At 45.6% G+C, this 23825-nt stretch overlaps 1 protein-coding gene across 5 annotated transcripts in view; it reads left to right on the forward strand.

Annotated features, from left to right (window-relative positions):
• The window catches only part of PLB1 (phospholipase B1), a 144620-nt gene that overhangs the window by 17765 nt on the left and 103030 nt on the right, over positions 1 to 23825 (forward strand). For 2 of the 5 annotated variants that reach the window (XM_016145347.2, XM_016145344.2), the window contains exon 2: positions 15066 to 15225. In XM_016145347.2, coding sequence (XP_016000833.2) covers positions 15171 to 15225 — 55 coding nt within the window. In that variant the 5' untranslated portion in view covers positions 15066 to 15170. Of the gene's footprint in view, positions 1 to 10707; positions 11259 to 15017; positions 15226 to 23825 lie in introns of those variants that run through there. The other 3 variants (XM_016145346.2, XM_016145345.2, XM_016145348.2) reach the window with 3 other exon arrangements.

The raw sequence follows: 23825 nt of genomic DNA on the forward strand, positions 1-23825 counted from the left end.
CAGGAAGTATGTGTCAATCCTTAGGCCTCTTTCAGGGATGACACTCCTGGGTTCTGGTCACCAAGCTATGGGACAGATGTATACTGTCTCGTCCTGGGTAAGGTGTGAGTACCTGGGCCCAGCATTGGAGGCAGTGGACAGGGGCCAAGAGGGCCTGGAGGTGATGGTCACAGGGAAAGAAAAGAGACAATGACCAAGAGACTTGGCCTTGACCTGGGGGAGGAATTGTTTTATTTCCTGGCAGTAGGAGAAAGGAGGAAGGAGAGTTCGCTTTTAGCTTTTATCATGAGGTCGGTGGCCCTCATGTCCTCTTTAAATCATTGTTACACATTGGAGACTCAGTCACATTCTCTGTCAAGACCCCTGCTTAACTGGGGCATCTACAGGGAGCCTTGGAGCCTTTCAGTAGGTGGGGTGTTACCTGTATTTGAAGCCGAGAAGGGCTAAGGGAGAGAAGGCTTCCCGCTGGGGCTGTGCTCAGCATAGTTGGGAGGGTTTGTCTGAGCCCTCAGGGGGAACTATAACATTACCAGGTGATGCTATTCTGGGATCCGTGTGCTTGCTAGGCTCCTAGTGAGGCCCACACGGCACACACGGTCTGGTACCTGGAAGGTTTGAGGCACAGGCGAAGAGCTTTTGTAACACCTGATTTTTGAAATCTTCAAATGGGGCAGGGGATCACACAAGCCGGGCTGCAGCATCACACCCAAAGAGAAAGGGAAGCCTCAGGCTTGACCCCCAGAAGAGGTTCAGTTCATGTCTGTGGAAGCACAGCAAGGCTACTAACCCAAGTAGGCAGGTGAAAACCTAGGTTATCGCTTTGCGGAACACTCCGGACACAGGGCACAGACAGAAAGCACCTTTATTCTCACTTATCAGCTCCTGCAAGGCTTTCTTTGGACCCATTCTTCCCTGCAGGGAGACCCAAGGTAGCTCCTGTCCTTTCGAGGTCTCTCTCATGTAACACAATATTCAACCCTGCAGGATATCAAAATTTCAAGCTCCATTCCATTGAAAATTTCCCCACCCAGTCAGTCTGGGAGGCTGTGGGGATAGAGGACAAGAGCCTGTTCTCTTGCTTCTCTCTCCACCTGCTTCCCCCACTTATGGGAGAGCTGGGCTGCTCCAGGGTGGTGGCTTTGGGCAAGAAAGAGAAAAAAGGGTAGGGAAGGGCTTGCTCGAATTTACAACTGTGTGTGGCGTTGCGCCCTCAGGTAGGCAGACTGCCAAGCTAGATTCTCTCTCGTGGGGGAGGACGTGGTCAGGTTGGAGCCTCCTGTATCCCCGAGGTTCTCTGACACAGGCCATGCCTTCCCAGATTTCTCTGGCTCCACCAGTCCTCACCTGGTCCTGCAGGGCTCTGTACTGCCCCACCCTCATCCTCGCTCTACCAAACCCTGTGTGATGTTGTGATTTACAATAAGAAATACGTAAGTGGTCTTTGTGCTTGTTTCAGACTCAGGGCTCCTAAACTCCTTGGAATTTCATAAGTGATGAGAGTGATAGGATATCTTTTATGATGTTAGTGAGGTGACTTTTGGAAAGCTCCTAAGTCACCAAAGCCTGCTTCTAAGGTTGCCAAGGGAACCAACCATGTGATCAGAGGGTTGGAACTTTCAGTCCTAACCTCTTTCTTGCCCCGCCTCCCACCACCTCTGGGGAGGGGAAAAGGGTAGGGATTGAGTTCAATCACCAATGGCCAATGATTCAATCGATCATGCCTGTGTGATGAAATCCCCATAGAAACCCAAAAGGATGGCTTCCAAGAACTTCTGCATTGGTGAACATGTGATTTGGGGAGAGTAATGCTCCTAGAGAAAGCATGGAGACTCTACACTCCTTCCCACAGTTTTTGCCCTACACATCTCTTCCATCTGGCTGTTTCTGAATTATCTATATATTTTTTCTAATAAACTGGTAAACAGTAAGTTAACTATCTTTCCTGATTTCTGTGAGCTGCTCTAACAAATTAATCAAACCACAGGAGGGGGTCATGAGAGCCTCTGATTTATCGCTGGTTGGTCAAAATCAAACGTGACAACCTGGGCTTGGTGATAAGTGTCTGAACTGCGTGTGGGGGACGGGGACTGAGCCCTAACCCTGAGGAATCTGACTCTACGCCCAGGGAGACAGTGTCATAACGGAGTTGAACTGTAGGACATCCGGCTAGTGTCACCGATTTGCTTGGCGTGGGGGGAGGGAAACCCACACATCTCGTCTCAGAAGCGTCGTGTGACAGTAGTGTGAGAGTGAAGGAGACACACGGGAACAGTGAGGGTCTCCAGCACCCACGAAGCTCAGGCCCGTTTCCCGGTCACTCCCTTTCACTCTTAGGAACAGGAGGTGGGGCACGGGCCTATGGTGGCACGCCCGATTTCTCACTCTTACCCAGACAGCACCGATGGTCCAGCACTCCGAGTCAGGGTGTACCACGTTTGGCACCCACTGAATTATGCTTGGCCTTTGGCTGTTCTGCCTAAATGCCAAGACAAAAGGAAGAGTCGCTTGTGTCCTGTTTCATGAACATCCTGAAAGACAAGGATGTGTAAAAGAAGGTTGGGGCAGGGAAGTAAGGCAAGTGCAGGGGGAGAATTCACAGCAGGAGACATGCGGGCCGATGTCGGGAAGGGAAGGAGTGTGGGTGGAAGTCACAGAGAGGACATTCACCTCCTGACATTTACATGGCACTGGGGGCCCCCAAAGAGTCTCATTTCATTTTGTTGATTCTTTCACCAACCCTGAGGGAGGATATTATTCCCATTTTAGAGATGAGATGGGAAAACTGAAGCTCCCAAGTGCAAGTGACTCATCGAGCAAGTAGCAGAATCTGGGTGTCGATCTAAGTGAATCAATATATCTCCTAGAAAGTCCCAATTGTTTTCCCCCTTAAAAATAATTTCTAGTTAAATGAGTAATATTTGCATACATTCTCCATGTTAAAAAGATAAATAAAACCTTAATGATAAAGCTAAAGACCCCTTTGACCACCAAATGATTACACAGTATGACTTTTAAAAGTCCTTATAGGGCTTTTCCTCTACATCCATCCTCCACACACACACGTTGCTTCCCATAAGAAAAGTTTAGCATTTTATTGATGGTTTTTTGTTTTATTATTCTTTTTAAGAAAAGAGCTCTCTCTCTCTGTGTACATGCCTTTCGGCTTCTTAGTTTCTTCATTCAACATTACAACCTGCAAAGTCTTCGTTAGTAGGTGTGGATCTGCCTCGTTCTGTTTTATTACTGTGTAATACAGTATTCTACTACAGCTCGTTGAGCCACTCCCCTGTCGATGGGTAATTAAAGAGTTTCTAATATTTCGAATTACAGATGCCTTGTTTAAAGAATTGCAATGTGGCAGGAATCTGTGTTGACACATCTCAATACTCGGGAGGGACTCCGATCAGGCTTATTGATCCTGAGGAGGGATGCGGGTCAGGATGATGGGGAAAGCTCTGTATCAGCATTCAGGAGTCCGGGTTTGAGGCCACTTCCCTTCCCTGAGCTTCTGTTTCTCCTTCTCTAAAACGAAAGGGTTGGGATGCCGGTGGTTCTCAGCCCTAGTTGCTCATCTAAATCACCTGGAGAACTCTAGAGAAAGAAAGAAAAAATAATAGTGAAAACAGTGCCTGGGCCCCATTCCTAGAGGTTTTGATTCTGTGGGTCTGGGACAGAACTCTTTTGTCAGTGGTGTGAGTAACTCTCGTGTGCAGCAAGGTTTGAGAACTGCTGCTCTAGACCAGCTTCTCAAACTCTAACGTGTTCACCAGACACACGGGGACCTCCCCATCCTGTACCTCCTACTCAGTAGGACTGGGCCGAGCCCGAGACGCCACCTTTCTAACAAGCTCCCAGATGCCACCGATGCTACTGTTTCTAGACCATATTTTGATGCAGAAGACTAGATACTCTAAGCACTTTTTCAATTCTAATGTCCTTTTTAGCTACTCTTTTACCATACTGACCTTCAGCTAACTAATGGTGGGCTGAGGTTGGTATGTAGAGCGTGCCTGAGAACTCAGGTGCAAAACAAAACGGTTCCCAAGGACCATGCAGGGAAGCTGAGGAGGCTCAAGGGCTTGGCTCCAGCTGTGGGTGTATCAAGCCCAGAAGACAGCAGGTAGAGGGTTGGCAGGGCTTGTGAGGTCCTGCTCCAAAGTCGGTGCTCCTGTATCAGCCATTGTTTAGGCAACAGTTGGCCCAGGGGCCTCTAATCGGACCATCTGAGCCAAGCTGCAAGGAATTCAGGGCAGGTCCTGGGAGGAGGCCTGCCTCTAGGCAACTGCATCAGATATAGGAAGGGGGTTCCCCTAACAAGACAGGGTAGCATAAATCATCTTTTTTTCCCAGCATCTCTTCTGTTTATGATATTTATAGGCATCTTTATCAATAAGGTGGTGATTAGAATTAGAACCACCCAGTTGTTTCAGCTGCAAAGTTATGTGATTATTTTGTTTTATATTGTTCCAAAGTCCTTTCAAAGTACAAGTGCTATGATTTAGATAGTGAGGATATCTTCCGTTCTACTTTTTGCTTGCAAAAAAGTCTCTGATTTTGAGTTTAACCCATTTACAAAATGAAAAGAACAGACCCGTTACATTAGCATTGAGACTGACTCCTGATCCTCTTTTTGGGAGGTAATTTCTAGTCTAAAATCTCTTTTTGATTTATCTTTTCTCTGCTTACAAGACTGAATCAAGGCCCAATCAATTTTTGGTTATTTAAATTTAATAGACTTGATTTTTAGAGCAACTTTACACTCACAGCAAAATTGAAAGTAAAGCTAGTTCCCACATACTCTGTGGTCACCCTTCACCCACGGCCACACGCGCACACACACACCCACACCTACGGCCTTCCCCACCGTCAACATCCTGCCCCAGAGTGTATGTTTGTTACAATCAGTGAACCCACTTTGACACATTATCACTCAAAGTTCGTAGTTTACATTAGGGTTTACTTTTGGTGTGGAAAGTTCTATGGGTTTTGACAAATGTATACTGGCATGTATCCACCATGATGGTATTATACAGAAATAGTTTCACTGCCCTAGAAATCCTCTGTGCTCTCTCTATTCAACCCTCCTCCCCGCTCAAACCCTGATCTTGTTACTGTCTCCATAGTTTTGCCTTTTCTAGAACATCGTATAGTTGGAATCATACAATATATACACATATATAGCCTTTTCAGTTCGGCTTCTTTCCCTTAGTAACATGCTTTTAAGGTTCCTCTACATCTTTTCATGGCTTGGTCACTCATTTCTTTTTCACACTGAATGATATTCTATTGTCTGGATATACCAGTTTATCCATCTAACTACTAAAAGACACTCTGCTCCCAAGTTTTGGCAATTATGAGTGAAACTACCATAAACATCCATATGCAGGTTTTTGTGTGGACATGTTTTCAACTCTTTTGGGTGAATAGAAAGAAGTGATTGTGGAATGGTATAGTAAAAGTATGTTTAGTTGTATAAGAAACTGCCACACTGTGTTCTGAAATGGCTTTACCATTGTGCATTCCTACCAGCAAGCAATGAGAGTTCCTATGGCTCCACATCCTCCCTAGCATTTGATATTATCAGTGTTTTGAATTTTGGCCATTTTGATACATGCGTGGTGGCATCTCACTGTTTTAGCTTACATTTCCCTAATAACATATGCTGTGGAGCATCTTTTCATACTCTCATTTGCCATCTTTATGTCTTCTTTTGTGATGTGTCTGTTCAGGTCTTTTGCCATTTTAAAAAAGCAGTTTGCTCATTTTCTTGTTGAGTTTAAGAGGTCTTTGTGTATTTTGGATAACAGTCTTATATCAGATATCTCTTTTGTAAATATTTTCTGTCTGTGGCTTATCATTCTCTTGATTCCAATCAATTTTTATAGAGAAGGTCCCAGAAATCACTTTTAATAAATTTGGACCTGTTTTCTGGGCTCTCTTGAAGCCTGTTGCTTTAGAATGCATGCTAGGATCCCTTAAGTCTGACCTTGGATTAGTCTATTCTGCTTTTTTCATTGACAATTTAGCATTTGATCTTCCTACCAACATGTGAATTAGTTTTGGCAGGGATCTCACAGGCCTGGATTATAGGCCCCTGGGGGATTCTGAATCTTTCGGTAAAGAGGTTTTTGTCTTGTCAAGGTTTGGGGAAATTTTGGACAATAGCTCTTAGTTCTGCTGAGACCAGGGTTTAGACTCTGGTAGAAGGCATGCGTGATTCTCAAACAAGATGTACCTTTAAAGGAAACTGACGTTTTGGAGTGTTGGGGGGCTTGTGAAGAAAAGGCAAGGGATCCAGGTGAGGGGAAGGAAGAGGTAGAGGGATTGGGGTCAGATCTACCTGGGAGTAGAAGAGAGAGAATGATGAAGAATAGGGCCGCTAGAGGGTGGGGGTTTAACGAGGGAGACAGTTTTATCTCAGGTAGTTTATACACTTTGTCATCAAGTGCCTTGTTCAGACTTGACAAAAAAAAATTCTTTAAAAAACTGGAATTTCAGAATTGGAATTTTGTTTAGAAGCATCAGTATACTAATCAAAAAATGCCGCTCGTTGGGCCTGAGGAATTTTATTCCGTTTTGTTCTAAGGCACCATTCTAATGAAGAGTTCTAGTTAAGTGTTCCCCAAAGTGTCCCTTGAAGGCCCAAATCATTCTTGGTGAAGTTCTGTCATTTAGAAAAGTATAAGAGTTATAGTGGTAACGGAGCACCTGGAAGAGGCAGTGTTTCCCAGAAGTGTACTGAAATGATTCCTAGTTATGGTCAGTTGAAAGTTACAGCCAAAGTTCCTCATACAACCTGTGTCTTGGGCCCCAGACCTGATGGTCAGTGACCTCTGAGCACAGACTCAATAATCTGAGTCCCTGGCAGGTAGAATATATCAGAGAGAGAAGGCTCTCTCTGAATCAAAAGCAAGTTCTCAGGGCAAATAACCAGGCTGGGAGGACAGTATCATCTGGTTTTATTGGTGAACCACAGCAAAGTTTGTCCTCAGAGGATGCTGAGAGTTGGAAAGAAGATCTAACTCTCCAGTCTCTGGGGCTGGCTCTGACAGCCAGCTTATAGGACCAGTGCCTGCATTCCACTCTATGACCTTCCTCCTCGTGAAAAAATAACACTTAGGAACAGGGGACAAAATGAAGGGAAAGGCAGAAGTAAATTACCAAGGACACAGCCCCAAAGGGGAACATTAACCAAATATAAATACCTAGGATTTGACAAGTGAATCAAACAGCCAAAGAGCTCAATGCAAAGAGAGCAGAGTTGAGGTCTAGTGCAAACTTACTTGTCAATGTGAATGAAGTTTCATGGGCAGTGAGGCTCAAGGGGCCCTGGTAGGCATCACACCTGGACAGGATCCAAGGTCTACAGCGATAAGCAGGTCAGGCTGAGTCACAGCACCAAGATTGCAGTCAAAAATCAACAAAATCTGGGACGAAATTAGACAAGGCTGTTCATTTATAAACGCGGCCACAAGGGAACCATCTGCAGTTGCTTTCATTTCAGCAGGGGTTCAGAGGTGTCTCAAAGGGGAGTAAGTTTTATACAAGCAAAAGTACTGACAGTCCATGATTGGCAAGCATTCTGTAGGGGGATTTTTAGAAATGGGGAGACTCGAATTGACCTTCAAGCACATTTGGCAGCCCTTGATCGGTTCGATATCTGTAACTTACAAGACCAGGAAACTTTCAGATTTTCCTGTTTTGTTTGTTTGTTTGTTTGTTTGTTTTGGGGGAGTTGTTTTTAGAGGACTATTTTAAGAGATTTCTTAACTCTAGGGAGAGGGGTATAGGAAGATATCTGGGCCAGGCAGAGGCCAAGCAGGGCTCCCCTTCCTTTGTGCAACAACGTGTTGTTCTTGGTGCCAAGAGTTGATTCTGTGTTAGGGACTCTGCACGCAGTTACACATGTGCATGAAGCACGGGCCATACCCTTTACAGCAAAGGAGACAGCAGCAGTTGCCTCCTTTTTTTGATTCCTGACAAGATGAAGTAAGTGATATAATGGAGCTAAAGAGCGGGTTGCAGGAGTAGTTGATCTGCTGTGAGAGGGGACTTAACTCTATTCACTGGGGGCCTTAGAGGAGTGGCTGGGGCGAGGCTGGATATTTTTATCCATGCAGCAGTCGGTGAGCACCTGCTGAAGTCAGGTCCTCTGCTAAGTGCTGGGGACACAGCAGCAAATCACTTGGTTCTTGCCCTCTTGGAGTTCATGGTCAGACAGGATAGACTTTGAACGAACAATTACAAGTGAGCTGAGTACTGGAGTAGAAGCATGGAAGCCCAGGGGAGCATGAGACAGGGCCTTACAGTGACTGGGCTAGAGAAAGCATTTCATAATTATGGAATAGTTAAACTAAGCCTGGACAGAGTGTTAGTGAAGCCAAGAGGTAGGAAGGAGATTGGCATGGCTTGAGAGTTCCAGGCAGAGGGAACAGCATGTGTTAAGGCTCTGAGGCAGCAAAAAGGATGACATGTTCGAGGAAGTGAAAGGAGCCCCGTGAGCCTGGGCTCGAAGAAGAGGAGGAGAATGGAGCTTGAGGCTGGAGAAGAGGAGGGACATACAAAGCCTTATAAATCATACTGAGATGGCTGGACTTTGTCCAAGGGCAGTTGAAGGGAAGCTGTTGAAAGATTTATACAAAGGTGTGACAGTGGATTTGCATTTTGAAAGGCTCATTTAGGCTGCCACGTGAAAAAAAAAAATGATTGGGACAAGCAGGAACAGACATGGGAGTTGCCGTCACAGCCATTCAGGGAAGGCAAGATGGCGGCCTGGGCCCAGGTAGGGGCGTTCGCGATGAGGGATGGTAAGTGGTTTCATGAGGTGGTTTAGGTTACAGAATTTATGAGACTCGAAAATCAATGATCTGTTGGGACTGAGGGGATGGAGTTTTTAAGGACAATTCCTGGGTCGGTCTACAACCACTATTGCCATTTCCTGTAGGGGTTCAGATAAGTGGGAGAAGACCCTACTTCTAGTTCTTAACTTCTCGAGTGTGAGGTGCCTATGAAACATCAAAGTGGAGAAGTTGAATCAATGAAAGAGTTTATGGGGTTTGAAGTTTAGAAGAGAGAAGTGGCTGGAAATTGAAATGTAGATTTTAAATGAAGCCGTGGCGGGGTGGGGAGCGAGATCACCTTGAGAGACAGACAGAAGAGGGTCCAGGCCAAAGTCCTGAGGCAGAGGGGAAGCTGGCAAGAGAGGATGAGAAGGACAGCCAGAGAAGAAACCAGGGAACTACAAGCATGGAGGCCAAGGGCATAGTGTTCTGAGAATAGGGGTAGAGGTCAGCTGTCAAATGCTAATGAGCTGTCAAGTAAGGTGAGGTCTGAGGACTTCACCGTCTATTGGATTGGACAAACTATTGACCTTAGAGCATGTCTGGTAGTTTGGTAGGAGCAGAAACCACATTGAGGCGGGTAGAGACTGGAGAGTAGAAGATGTTTTCAAAAGTTGCCCTTGGGTGGGTGAGGGTTTGAGCAACCAGCCTGCAGGGATTGGTACAGGAATCCAGTAAGAGATGGCAAAGCTCAGGAACTTAGAGCCTCACTCTAGTTAAGACATGGATCTCAACATCAACGGAGAGGAACAGTTGGAAATTTGGCTCAAGGTAGATCCCACAAGCAAAGAAGAAAGTGAATGGGAAGAAGGAGTCGTGTGGGCTCCAGCAGAGACCACACCAAGATGCCGGCCACTCTCTGGACCGCCTGCAATCAAGGCCCATGTCTCTGGTGTTCCTGGTCACATGTGCCTCTCAGAGGCCTTTAAGGTCAATTAAGGAACAAACTGAAATGAACAAAAGGAAGTTGCTGTGCCTTGCATTAAGAGAACTGACCTTTGGAACGGAAAACCCAGTATTAAAAATTTGCTTACTACCTGCTCTCTGTGTGATCTGGGGCCAGTTTCTAAGCATTTCTGTGGCTTGCAAGACAGTCTGTTTTCAGAAATGTAGTATGAGAAAATGTGCATGGAGTAGAATGGAAACAGTATGGAATTCGAAAATTCCTTTTCTTTGGGTTTTCTCTTCTGGGTGCTATCCCTGTAGCTATGAACACGGCCCTTCCTGAACCCACAAGGGAAGAATGTTCTGGAATGATAGGCTGACCAGCCTCAGCCGGCAGTGCCCAGAGGCAGAGGTGTGCAGCCGCCCCCTCTCCCCCCGGGAAACAGAACCCGAGGTGACAAAGCTCCTCAGCACTGTGCCCGATCAAGCCTGGCTGTCCCAATGGCTAGAGCTCAGATCAGATCCGCCCACTTGGTCCAGCAGGCCCATCTGCATCAGGGCCCGGGAACAAAAGGCCAGCCCTCACCCTCTCCCTGCCCACTCTCACGGCGCCATCCTGGGTGGTGCTATGAAAGGTAAATAGTAGGCCAGCCCAGGGAGCTGGCAAAGCAAACACATTTGTGCATCATCATCATCATCACGAAAGCGAACATCACCACGTGCAGTGTGTGTGGGAGGAGAGGAGCTGACAGCTCAGCTTGTGACGCCATGACACAGGAATCCCCTCCTGACCCACTGCCAAAGGCCCAGGACCCCATCCGGGGGCAGCAACACAGATGCAGGGACGTCCCCAGCTGGTGGAAGGAGGCTTTCTTCCTTCCCTGAACCCCTAGTCCAGGAGAAGCCTCCCAGGCCCTGTGGTCTGGTCTGAACACAGGCCAGGGAGGCATGCGGGCTCAGCACATGATGGTTGGGGCTGCGGCAGCCACGGCCCTTCCGGCATGGTCTGAAGCATGTGATATTCCCAGGAAAGACCGGGAGACTTTGGTTATTCCCTTTGGATTTGAAGAACAGATTGCAGCTATCACAGACAGGATGCAAAGGGAACTGAGCAAGGGAAAGATGAGCAAGTTCCCTCGGGATTCCCCTGGTGGGCAGAATACTCTCACACCACTTCTCTCCCCAGAGTACCCTGTGGGTCCTGCCACGTGGGATCTCAACTCTGGAAGATCTGGGGGAGAGCTGCTTCTGTAAGCCAGTGCCTGCCGGTCACACTGGCTGGCTCGTCTCCATGGGACGCCCCCTTCCCAGAATGGAGAGCTGGCCCTGGGTGTCTGCTCATGAAGGGTCCGGCCCTCAGTAGCAGAGATGGAGCCGCCTTCATCCCTCAGTTTCAGGCTGGACAGGCCTGGTTCCACTGGAGCAAGGACCCTCAGCCGTATCTGCACGACAGAGGACGCCATCTGTAAACTTTCAAATCCCCCACCCTAGACCAATTAATTCAAAATGTCTGAGGATGAAGCCTACGCACAGGTATTTTTCTTAAAAGCTCCCCAGGTGATTCCAGTATGCAGCCAGGATTGAGGACCACTACGTGGATGGGTAATGGTGGTGGTGGTCTTCCCTTCTGGGGGACAAGCCGTGAGCTCCAGTGTGGCTTCTCCGGTGTTTTTTTTCCCGTTGTACTTCATGGTAATGGGGCAACGTGCCTCTCTGTTTTTCCTTAGTTTTGTATCCTAAAACATGATTCGTATTCCCTCTGTCTTTTCTGTTCTGTTTCATCGAGCTGAACTTTTTATAGTAGTCTTGGTTTCTTTCCTTTTATTCTGCCTTTCATAGATTTACTGATTTGCCATCCAACCTTTAGTGAAAGCCCGCTGTGACAGGCGGTATGCTGGGTGCTGTGGGTTCAGAGAGAACGAGAAGGCCAGGTCTCATGAATGTGTGTTCTGTGGCAATTTACACTGTTCTTTTCTCTCTTTTTTTCCTCTGTGGTATTTGAATTTTTTTTTGTAGACATACATCACTGGCCCCTTCATTTCATCTTTTTTTCACTCCTTAAACTCCTCTTTAGTGTATTGATTATAAACAAAGCCTCTGCCCAAGGGAAACTAAATCAGCTGAGTTAGTTTCATTGGACAGTGTTTTGTACGTGTGTGTGCACATGTAGGTCTTGTGCTGCGTGTGTCGGGAACACTAGCATCAGAATAACGTTTGGGTTTGGAGATTCCTAATCCATGCCTCCTTTTACTTCTGTGACTGGGAAGGATCTTAGAGAACACAGGCTCTGTTAAACCCATTGTCTCTGCCCCCAGAGAATACTCAATAAATGAATGAAGACTTATTGAGGGCCTTGTATGTACAGGACACTGAGCTACATGCTTTGGGGAGGGGAAGGGTTCTGGGGGGCTGACAAGGAAGCAGGAAGAGAAAGGCCCAGCCTCTCCCTCAGGAAGCTCACTGGGAACATGGACTATGTTTCATGCAGAAGGAGTGAATGACGCAGGGCCGTTACAGTGAGGGCCAGCAGGTACTTAGGAAACCCAAAGCTTGGGGCAGACAATTTCAGGTCATTATTAGCATCCATGCACATTATTCTGAGGTGGACAGTATTGTGGTCCCACAGTTCTGGTGTGGACCCTTCCTCTCTCAGCTCTGCATCTTCCATCAAATAGGCACCAGTGGGTACTAGTCCTAGGTGACAGGGGACAGGCACATACTTCCACCACATTGGCAGAGCTCACCTGGGAGCCAGGGACTAGGCTTTTCTTGTTGAAAGAAGAGGAACATTTCATTTACTCTCTGCTCACAACCATCATAAGTTTGATTTGTACTTTCTTCCCCAGACCCACAGCCAACCACAGGCATTGTTTTTAGCTCCTAGTACAAGGGAATTTGTTGTTAGCTGCATCTTAAACAGAAAAAAAACAAACCTGTTTTCTTTTTCTCAAAATCTGGGGATTTCTTTATAGATCTAGATCTACCCTCTGAGATAGTGGTTTTCAATTTTATTTATTTTTTTACTGCAACCCTTATTAAGAAATACATTTTATGTTACCACATGTAGCTGAAACAAAGTTTCCCAAAACATTACTTGCCCTTACCAATTGCAATGCCCGCAGATATTTTATATTCTATTTTATTTTTTTTAAATGGGCTGATCATTCACCAAATTCAAGTCTTGGAATAAGAATGGGTTGTAACCCCCAGTTAAATGCTCTTCTAAGGCCAGCTCTCCACGTACTTGGTCTAACATACCCTTGTGGATTCTTGGACAACAGCAAACTCTAAGTTTTTTCAGTCACCAAGATGCCTTCTGAGCAAAGCACGGACTGCCATTCTTAAAAGATTTAAATTCACAGGCCTGTGCCTTTCTGCTGATCGTGGCTAAAAACCGAAATGGAGAATCTTTTCTCCTCTAAGACATGTCCTCTCAGGACATTCTAGTAGCAAAAATCAGAGAACAAAAATTGCTAAACAAGTGATAGAACTTGTCTCTGGCTTTTGATGAGGCTTTCCCCTTGTTTGTCACAGCTGCTAACAGACCACATAGAAAATAGGTGTCCGTTAAGCTACCACCTGCCTGATCGGATGCCCAAGGAATGTTATTCCCCTGCTGCCTCAGTCGATGAGAATTCCTTGATGCTCTGACAGGACTCAAAGCTTTCTTATATCTAAGAGGTAGTTCATTCCCACACCAAAGTGCCTCACAAAGGTTAAAAATGTTTTTAAGTCCTTTCTCCATTTCTCTAAATGTAAAAGGGGGTTAGGTTGGTATGTGTGCCAGCCCAGATGGGCTATAGTGGTCACGCAGGGAAGCAGTAAGATATGGGTGTGAATGCATGGCTTGTAGAGCCAGGCTATTTCTGCCCATTTCCCATCATGCTTCCCACCCACCTCCCACTGGTCTAAGCATGAGTGGGGACCTATGAACACTCACTATGAACACTCATTCAGTTCAAGTAGGTGTGGGGATCCTCCTCGAAGCTGCTGATGGCATAGAGATGGGTGGACTCCTGACATCCTTAGTGGCAGGACAGAAGCTTTGGGTCTCTTATTGAGCTTGAGGGAAGTTTCATGAAGATACCAAGTGTCGGGGGCTCAGGAGCATCCATGCTCTAATGGCAGACCTCGCCTGGGGGATGTTTTCTTCTTCCTTCTCTGTGTGTGCCATTCTTTAGCCTCTGGGACCAGCCGATGGCCCGCCGGGTTAGTTGTATCAGTACCTACACACTACCAGTGTGACCTGACACCTCTGTGCTGCCCTGAAGCCGAGCCTTTGTCTAAATCATTGGTCACCCACCAGCCAAATTTTCTGAGCAGATAAGAAAAGAAGACAACATTCTGATCCCAGGAAGCCAGGAAAAAAGGGCCACCCATGTAGTCGTCACTTTATAGTCAAGATAACCAAGCCATAACTGTGATTTTAAACATATGAGAAACATGTCAGCATATCAGGATCTGAGGTTGGGTAATAGAAACCAGGTTTCTAGCTGGATCTCAGAAGTCAGGCTCTCGGCCTTGCTGCCATAATGGTGTGCCAATGCAAGGATGATTTAAATATATTTGTTCATATTAACCGAAGGCAGTTGTTCCTTGATATTTGTGGGATAATTTTTAAATTTTGCCCTCAAGGGTATTTTGTCATCTAGGCTTTAGATGCCAGCTCTGCCTGCCCAGTTTAGACCCGGCCCAGCATTCCGTCCGAGTTTGCCCAAAGGAATCTGCTGATTCATGTCAAATGAGTTGCATTGCTCAGCCCTGGCTTGTATCTCTCAGTTGAACATGCAGACAATAGATCTGTGGTGTGCACTTTGGTCCAACACTTCCGGTCGCCCATGCTTTGCATGTGGGGTGGAGACATGAGCATACCTCTGCATTGCAGAGACCAGGGTTCCCGGGGGCGCTCCTGAGACACCGGGGGAACACAGTTCGTACTGAGAGACCTCGCGTTGCGCAGCGGCTTCATGGTTTAGCTGTTACAAAGTACTGTCACTCCTTTCACGTCTTTTATTTATGACCAGGGCTTACAGCCAAGAAGCTGAGGCCATGATAAGGGACGCGCCCAAGTTCTCACAGCTTTGGCCGGCCTGGGATTCCAGCCCCACGCTCCTCCCAGCAGACCAGCCCCTGACATGGGCAATTTCTGGGCACCCACATTCCGGGGAGGCCATATGAAGGGAGCTGAGTGGGCGTGGTCTTCTGATGCCTTCATCTAGAACATGCTCCCCATCTTTGACCCATCTACCTCGAGACATCTTCTGCCTAAATGTTAATATTTATTATTTACAGCCAGCCACTGCCCCCTTTCAAAGGTGAACACAATAAAATTTATGACAGGCACACTATCAGACAACAGGAGCATAAAAGGAGGAAGAGTGACAGCTGCTGGTCCATTCGTAGAAACGGTTCACCTGAGGCCCGCGGCACCTGAAGGATTCTGGCATGGGGCTGTGGACACACGTTTTCCTCCTGGGGCTGCTGCCACTTCTGGGGCAAGGTAAGTCTGCCCGAAGGGTCAGCCCTGCAGGTGGCCCATGTCGCTGAGGCACGGAGCTTGCGAGCGGAATGTGTACTCTTCATGAGCACAGAATGTACACTGCATACCCAAACAGGCTGGAATGCTGGGGGTAAGTGCCCAAGGCAGTGGGGTGAGAGGTCTTGGGATAGGTGAGAAGGGCGGGCAGCAGCTCCACAGTGGGGGGAAAAGCCGTGGGTGTAGGATGTCACAAAGACCTGGATTCTAGTTCTCTGTGCTGTGTGGTGCCGTGGGCAAGGGCTACCTCCCTGGACCTTGATTTTTCTCATCCTTCACATGGAAATATTACTAATAAGCGTATTTTGATCATTACTATTTATGGCTTGGTTTTGTTTTTTGCTGAAAGGACAGAAGAAAGAAGATTTCGGGATAATAAATTCTAAAAGATTGCTCGCATTCTTTAGTGCCATTGACCTTGATGGAAAAGAGCGGGCCACCCGCCAGGGCTTTGAGTTTCTCCTGACAATAATAGTTAGAATGAGCTTGTACCTCTGCTGTCATCCCTCTCTGCCCCTGTCCACCCAACCCCCTGGCTCTTCCCTCCTCCCTTTATTAGAAAGGCAGAATTCTTTACACTGAGAAGGACCTTAAAGATTTTATTAGCCTCTCTCCCAAATGAAAGTCCTGGGCCCAGAATGAAACAGAATTTGCCCTGGAGCCCCCAGAGGGACAAAAGGAGGTAGGGGACAGAGGCCTGGCTGCAGTTCAGGCACCAGTCCTGCCGTGCGCCTCAGACAAGTCAGTTGCCCACTCTGAATCTAGGGATGTGCGTGTCTAGATGGGAGGATTGGGGCGAGGGGATGATAATGCCTGCTCTCCTTACTGCGCAGAGTGATTGCATTTTCCTGATTGCTAGTGAGGCTGAGGAGCTTTTATTTTAACGCTTGTTGACCATTTGATTTCCTCTGTCGTGAAGTGCCTGTTCAAGTGTGTTTCCCATCGTTCTATAGGTTTTTCCTTTTCCATCGATTTTTAGGAGTTTTTCATACATGCCGTGAACTTGCTCTTCGTGGATTATAAGTAGGGCAGATACATCTGCTCTGAAGTTTGGTTTTCCGCTCTCTTTATGGAGACTTTAAATGAGTGAAATACTTAATTTCGGGGGGGAGGGCGGGGAGGAATGAAGACCACCCAAATGAGAACTAATGGTGTCTATTCAGAAGTTGCTGTGGCAAGGGGGTCAGTCAATATTGCTTGTGTTAGGCAGACTCCAAGGCAGGCAGGGGAGTGGGAAAGCTTGAGAGTAGAAAGGGGAAGGCTTCAGGTGTGCTCTGGTTGGAGGTTGTTGCCATGGCGAAGCTGGAGGTCGCTCACTAGAAACGAGGCCTCTGAAGTGATTCATTTGGGGGTTGTATCTGGCTTTCGCTGGTTGATCCCGAGTGGGAAACTGGGACAAAATGAGGGAAGCTGCGATCATGGCCCAAGTTATACAGAAATAAAATAGATCTTTATATATTAATTTTGAACCCACTTCAACTCTTATAAACTTTAATGTTATCTGTATTTTCTTTTGGATTTTCTATATACATAATCCTGCCAACGATGACAGTTTGGTTTCTTTTCAGTCTGTGCACCTTTTCTTGCTTTAGCCTTTCTGGGCTGGCTGGTGTCTCCAAGACAGTTTTTCACAGAGGTGATGGTTAGAGGTATTCTTATTTCCAAGCTAAACAGAATTTTTGTTTAATGTTTTGTCAGAAAGTATAGTGGTTGCTACCAGCTTTTCTGTATATACTCTTTATGAAACTAAGAAAGTTCCTCATTTGCCAAAAGGTTTTTATTTTTTTTTTAAATCATGAGCAGATATTGAATTTTACCTAATACTTTTTCTGCACTTATTAAGATGATTGTATGATTTACTCCTTTAATTTTCTAACATGGTGAATTAATTTAGTTGTCTTTTTATTATTTTGTTTATATTTTCAGTCCTTGCCTAATAGATTTACCAAAGACCGTATGTTGTATTTAACTGTCCTGCCTCTAAAACCTCTTTTAATCTAGAACAGTTCTTTAACCTTTTTTTGTTGGTTTGTTCCTTTTTGTGTGTCATTAAAAATTTAGACTGGCTTTTGTCGTGTGCACTCCAATTTGGATTTGTCCAAACTGTTTTTTTATTGTTAGAATCAGATTAAACTCTTTGGGCAGAAATGCAACATGATGTTACACCCAGGTGAGACACATTCGGGGATCCACCTGATGTTGTTAAATATGCTTACTAGTCATGTTAAATTTGATAATTTGGTGAAGGCGGTGTCTGCCAGATTTCTCCTTTCTAAAGGCACCTTCCCCTATGCGATTTGTAAGTTGTAGGGAGATGCTGTGATACCATCTGACTGTTCTTATACCCAAGCTTTTAGCATCCACTGGCGGTTCTTGTCTGAATCTATTATTACCATGATGAGTGTAAAATGGTGATTTAAAAATGTCCGTCATTCCTTCTAACATTATTAGTTGACATTCCTTCATAAAAAGAGATTCTTTACTTTTTCTCACTCCTTTTATGTTTTATCTTTTAAACATAAAATGGACTCATGGATTCTTTGATTAATCAGTGTGATTAAGTTCAGTCATTAATTTTGGTGCTCAAGTCATTACATATTTGGCCAGCGAGAGCCCTTTAAAGCTGACTCCTGTGTCCCCATCATTTTCAAGCACTTTTTAACATTATGGAATAAGTTATGCAGGCTAATCTTATATTTTTCCTATGTTGGCCATGGAGTTTGGCCATTTCTTCATGGTTCCAATTGGTAGGGAATTTAATGTAGAAACCAAGATCTGGGTTTGAGGGATGTTGATTGCTGCTCTAGCGTCATCATGTCTGACCCCTCTCAGTGGACAGAGCTAAGAAATAGTTTCCTTTAAAAAAAAAAAAATTACACAGCTATCTCTAATCTTAGTTAGAGTTAGCCTTTTACCTCCTTTTCCCATTTCAGATTTGTACCATCCTCCCACCGTGCAAACCAGGATTACAAAAGCATCAGTAATTTTATCCATTTGCTGAATCTTACGACATACATACCATAATATTGGGATTACTACAACTGTAACGTCACGAACAAATGAAGTTCAGAATTTCTTGGTCATTCTCTTGTCCTCAGAATATATCCGACACAGGATGTATAATTGAAATTCTTTGTTCAAAATCACTTGGATTCGTTCTTTTTTTGTTGTTCTCTTTGCGTGGTTGTTTGCTTGACATATAGTTAAGTTTGTCTCCTGTTTTATTTGGTTATAGGGTTTCTGCTATTCTTATTGATTTTTACTTTATTTTTGAGTATATAAAACGTTAACATGGTTCAAAAGTCAAAACTATGTGAAATAATATACCCATGGTGTAAAGTTCTCTAGAACAGCCCAGGCCCATACTAAGCACAATACATATACAACAGCTTCCCTTTAAAGGGGATGTGCTATCATCCTCATTTTACAGGTGAGAAAACTGAGACTCAAATAACTAATCCAAGGTCATCTAGCTAATAAGTACATGAGCCAGAATTCAGTCCCGAGTCTGAGTCTAGAGCTGGGCCTTTTACCACCACCGTGCATTACAGCTGAGCTCAAGAAAAGACAGAATCACAACTGGGCTTTTCTATAAGCTTTAAAATGGCTCAACAAACAGCACATTTGAGGACAAGTTCCTGCTCTGAAAGTTTGGGTTTAAAAAATTAAACATCATTATTTCAAAACTGTAATTGGCAAAAGCAAGTTGGCAAGAAATCACTGTATCTAGTAAAATACAACTTTCACCTGATTTTTTTTTTCTTTCCTAGAATGGCTCAAAGTTCTCCAAGGGATCATCATGCTTATGAATGAAACTTTGTTGCCTTGGTAATATGCCTATGCAAAGCCAAAAGTGGGAGCTGGGCAAAGTCATCATGCGAGGAAAACTTTCTCTTTAGTTATTAGAACAAGCAAAGCTAGTCAACATTCATTTTACAAAGCTCCTTTCCTGCAGGTTGCCAGCCCAGCAGCCTTCTAGAAAAATTTTTTCAAATGAGTGGAGAAACCTTGGAGAACTTCTGGTGGCCCAAGTCCTTCCAGTTATTGATGAGAGAAGGGAGGGGACTTGCTCAAGTCACATATTTGATGGCTTCCCCACCCCCATTCCAGTTCACACACTTGCCTCCAAATTCCTGCTCTGGGCAACAAGCCCAGGTATGGGATTTTCTCTGCGGGCTCGGGAATCCTGCGTTCCTGGGATGTCATCTGTGCCTTGTAGATTTTTTAGGGCTTTATTGTCAGTCATTATTGTCATCAAGTTGTATTTTTGCTACTGTCAATTAACTGCCCGAGCATCCTTCTAAAAACTGGAGTTAGGCGGAATCTGGCTGGTAGATTAAAAACCCAATGTAAAGAACTGTCTGGGGGAGAGAGAAATGATTTGCATAAAATCACTGGAGAAGAACTAAGTATGAAAATAGGTGTGAGTAGCTGTAATACAAGCAACAGGATTCAGAGAACTGAGTGATGAATGTGGGTTGGAGAAGTTTCACATGGGAGGTAAAACTCCATGGAGTGGGATTAAGATAAACATAGGAACAAGGAGGACATGCAATTGCGGGGAGCAGCATAGCCCAAGGCAAAGTGGGGGCTCAACAGATGGGAGTGAGGAGCAGGGAGCAGGCCTATTCTGGAGTACAGGGTCGATGTTGGGGGAGGTGAAGCGTTAGATAGGTAGAATTTTGAAAACCCAAGACAAAAAGAACAATAGAGATAATCAGTGTCCATTTGGCTTAAAAGAGACTTCTGAAATGATTTAATCCAAATCTCTTATTTTACATTTACAAAAACTGAACCCTACAGAGGTTAAGTGACTGGCCCAAGGTCATGCAGCAAGCTGAGAATCTGAATTTGCTAGAGCGAGAATTGGGGAGCGATTAAAAATTTCTTCAGCAGGTAGCAGCCTAACGCAAGTGGTATTTTGAACAAGATGAGTCTGCTACCTTTAGATACAAAAGGTCAAGAGGTGGAAGAGGCAACACACTGGTGAGTTGTGTGTGTGGCTCCTATATAGGGGCCCAGCAGGGAGCTGGCTGGGCTGTGGGAAGGCCAGGTGCTCTTCTTCCCCCTAGGCAAGCATTTCCTCTTGCATTCTTGCACCTTAGTGAGAAATAGTCATCCTCAGGCAATGCTCCTTTCTTCAGGCCAGAAACTACCAGTCGTCTCTGAAAAGAGACCTTCCTGATGGGGACACCATAGGCCCCTCCACTGTTGGATTCCCCTCCTGTTGGAGCTCAGGCATTATTGCTCCTACCCTCTCCTGCTTTGAGGGTCCCTGGTCCCCTTTAAAGTTCTGGCCCATGGTGGCTGAGGCAAAGCTGGAGCTGGAGTGACCGTGGAGGATATTAGTATAGACGGAGGCAGGGCTCCAGCCTGCCACCACCAAGGCACTGCTCGTTCACATTCACCACAGGACCCTCTTCGGGTTGTCCTTTCTGACTCTGGGTCTCCCCATGAGGAAGTTGAGGACAAAAGCAATCCAAAAACAAAGCATTCTTTGTCTGAGGTTATACAGTGAGTCATGGCAAAACCGCAAGTCGACTTTGAATGTGTTCTTCCCTGTTGGGACTGCTCCCTAGAGCCCCCTTCCCTCTCTGGGGGCACAGTATGTAGATGTTGGGTATTGGGAGGGCATCAGGAGATGAAGAGAGCAGGGAGCACTGGTCTATACCTGGAGTGGAATCTGTAACAGGCGGCGGCGTCCCCCTGTGGCTGTCAGCACAGGACACAGAGGATTTAGAGAGTGGTGGTTTGGGACTTGCCACACCATCTCTAAAATTTTTTGTAACCTTATCAGACTAGAGATAGTATCTACCCCAAGGCCAGGACAGTGTTAACCCTATGTCATTTTTGGCATCCTGACTGTAAATCTGGATTGACTGATGGGTAAAGGCAACTGAAAATATTGGTCTGGTAGACATGGCAACAGAATAAATTTCCCTATGCGGGAAACTCAGGTTATAGAATGACACACCTAATAATGAGCTTTTTTATAAACTTCTCTTAAAAAGACTTTGGTCCCAAGGAAAGCATACCGGAGTATAGGTTAAGAAGAATCGAGCTACACACACGGCCCTTTTAGTAACTTGCCGAGTGGTCTTTGTCGAGTTTGCTGCCCTCCCTGGTTCTTAGTTCCCAGAGGTATCGAACAAGATGATCTCAAAGATCTGACCACCTCGGCCATTCCAGAATTCTCAGACTAACATTCAGAGGTCAGTCTAGCTACTCCAGAAAGTTTCTCTGTCCCTCAGTGTCACCTTCTACCGACTGTGGCATGTGACTCCCAAGCACCACGGTGATGGAAGGACACGAACGTCCCGAGCTCCTCAGAGCCCTGGAAATTCTAGCGTTAGAGCAGCAGCCAGGTGTGACTCATGGTTTCTGACTCGGCGCCCACAGGTAGTCACGTGCCCGGCCTGCTCTCAGGTTGCCAGCGGCGTTCCACAGGCCCTGGGTGCAAATGAGGATGAGGTGCCGCAGACCTGCTTACGGTACAAAACACTACAAGGGACAGATACTGGCCGGCTTAGACCCTCCCCTTCCACTCAGCAGGACAGCTCACTGCTTAGTGGATGCCAGTGCTGGAGGGAGGCCTGCCCCTGCCCTTGGTCCGTGTGAGTTGCCGGAAGTCACCAAGCCTCTTATAAAAATGCCAACGGAATCATAAATCCTGCCTCTGCCTATTCTTTAGGGTTGCTGTGAGGGCGTTATGCACTTTTCAAAGAGCCCAAGAATTTAACGTACGCTCAAGAGTGGTCTTAATTCTGCACACGTTGGCCTTGACGGTCCCGCCCACTGGCCAGGGCAAGCGGCTTCCTTTTAACCAAGGAGACAAGTCCCCCCTCACGTGTGTACAGCCTTCTCCTCGTCACGCAGCCCTTTCCTCTTCTGTGATTCTCACAAGCACCCCGTGAAGAAGACAGGGAAGTCCATCTTTTCCTCATTTTATAGATCAGGAAGCCAAGGTTCAGGGAGAGTAATGCTTGATCAAGGTCACAAAACAGCTGTCTTTCCTCAAGGCAGGGACAGGGGTCAACAATTATACTCTAGACACAGTATGAGTAGAAAAACATAAAGGAAATCTATAAATTGTGAGAGCATGAGCTGTTTTAATTTTGCTTTTGAAATCACCCTACCTACCCCTGGCCACCCGTTGGACTGACACTTTGGGTTTCTTTGAGGAACGGAGGCTCTCAAACTCAGAAGTACATGAACATCCCTCAAAGGACTTTTAAACACTGCTGGTGCCCAGCATACCCAGGGGTCAGCCCATACCAGTCAAACCTGCATCTCCGTTGGGGAAGCGAGCTTGAGAACCATTGCTTCAGAAGGTACTTTCCTAGGAAGAATTGTGCGAGACTCCGCCTAGCCAAGGCCTGACACTCTAATAATGGCCCTTTGCCCGTTCCCGGCCCCCTCTGGTATTAGCTGTGTCCAACATGGATGACTGATCTCAGCCAACCCTGTTTCTCAGAGGGTACACAGATGTCTTTCTCTTTCATTCCTATCAGGGTGGGAAAGTATATTTTCTTCCCATACTGACTTTAATGAGGTGGGAGTTTACCAGGAAGCTCAAAGCCTTTCATGGATCAATGAGCTTGAGGCTAAAACAACCTTCCAAAAGTGAAAAGTTCCCTTGGGATTCCGTGATTGCGGTTCAATCATGTCACATGTGCTTTGACAACTTCTTCGACAATGCCTCAGGGTGCTGTGAGAATAGGCAAGAAATTTTCTTCCCATTTACCTGATTGGAAGCAGAGAACTGCAGTGAGGGCCCAGGTCACTCCAGGATTCAGTAGGGACTTGGGTCTTCAAGTCTGGACCCTTAACATTTAGGTTCCAAGTATAGCCTCTTTGTAACACTCCAGATCATCAAGATAAAAATATGAACTATAGTTACATGATGAAATCCCAGAATATGGAGGCTGGAAAGATCTGAAAAATGTCTATGCTAAGTATCTCTCTGATATCGAAATTATAATAATCATAACTACCAATTACCGTACATTTACCACATGTCAGACACTGTGCTTTGGTTTACATACATTTAATCTTTATAGCAACTACACAAGGCAAGTATACCAAACCTACCAGTGGCCCAGTCCTGGTATGGGGGTCACGTGGAACAAAGCCAGACGGAAGGAAATGCTCATATACTCACCCCTAACCCAGCTTCTCTTTTTTGGTTTTCCTAAGTGTATTTCAATCTAATAGCTGATTATTTATATTTCAATGTGTCCTACCTGTGCTATGACCTTTTCTCCTTCATTTATTTACTTATTTCATTTCCACCACCTTACCCTGTCCAACATTAGCTTGCCGATTACACATTTTTTTGTTATTTTGACATTTAAGATTACAACATGCATCCTTGACTTATAAAAGTCTAATATAAATGAGTACTCTTATCACTTTCCAGATAAAGCAAAAATGTTTTCACTGTGTAATTCTATTTATTCCGTCCAAATCCCATTCAGCAATATGCTACATATGTTTTAAATTCCACACTACATTATTTTTATTGTTTATATTGAGACTGGCAAATGTTTTTGGTAAAGGGCCAA

This window comes from Rousettus aegyptiacus, unplaced genomic scaffold (genome assembly GCF_014176215.1).
Source record: "Rousettus aegyptiacus isolate mRouAeg1 unplaced genomic scaffold, mRouAeg1.p scaffold_m13_p_7, whole genome shotgun sequence".
NCBI classification, from domain to species: domain Eukaryota; kingdom Metazoa; phylum Chordata; class Mammalia; order Chiroptera; family Pteropodidae; genus Rousettus; species Rousettus aegyptiacus.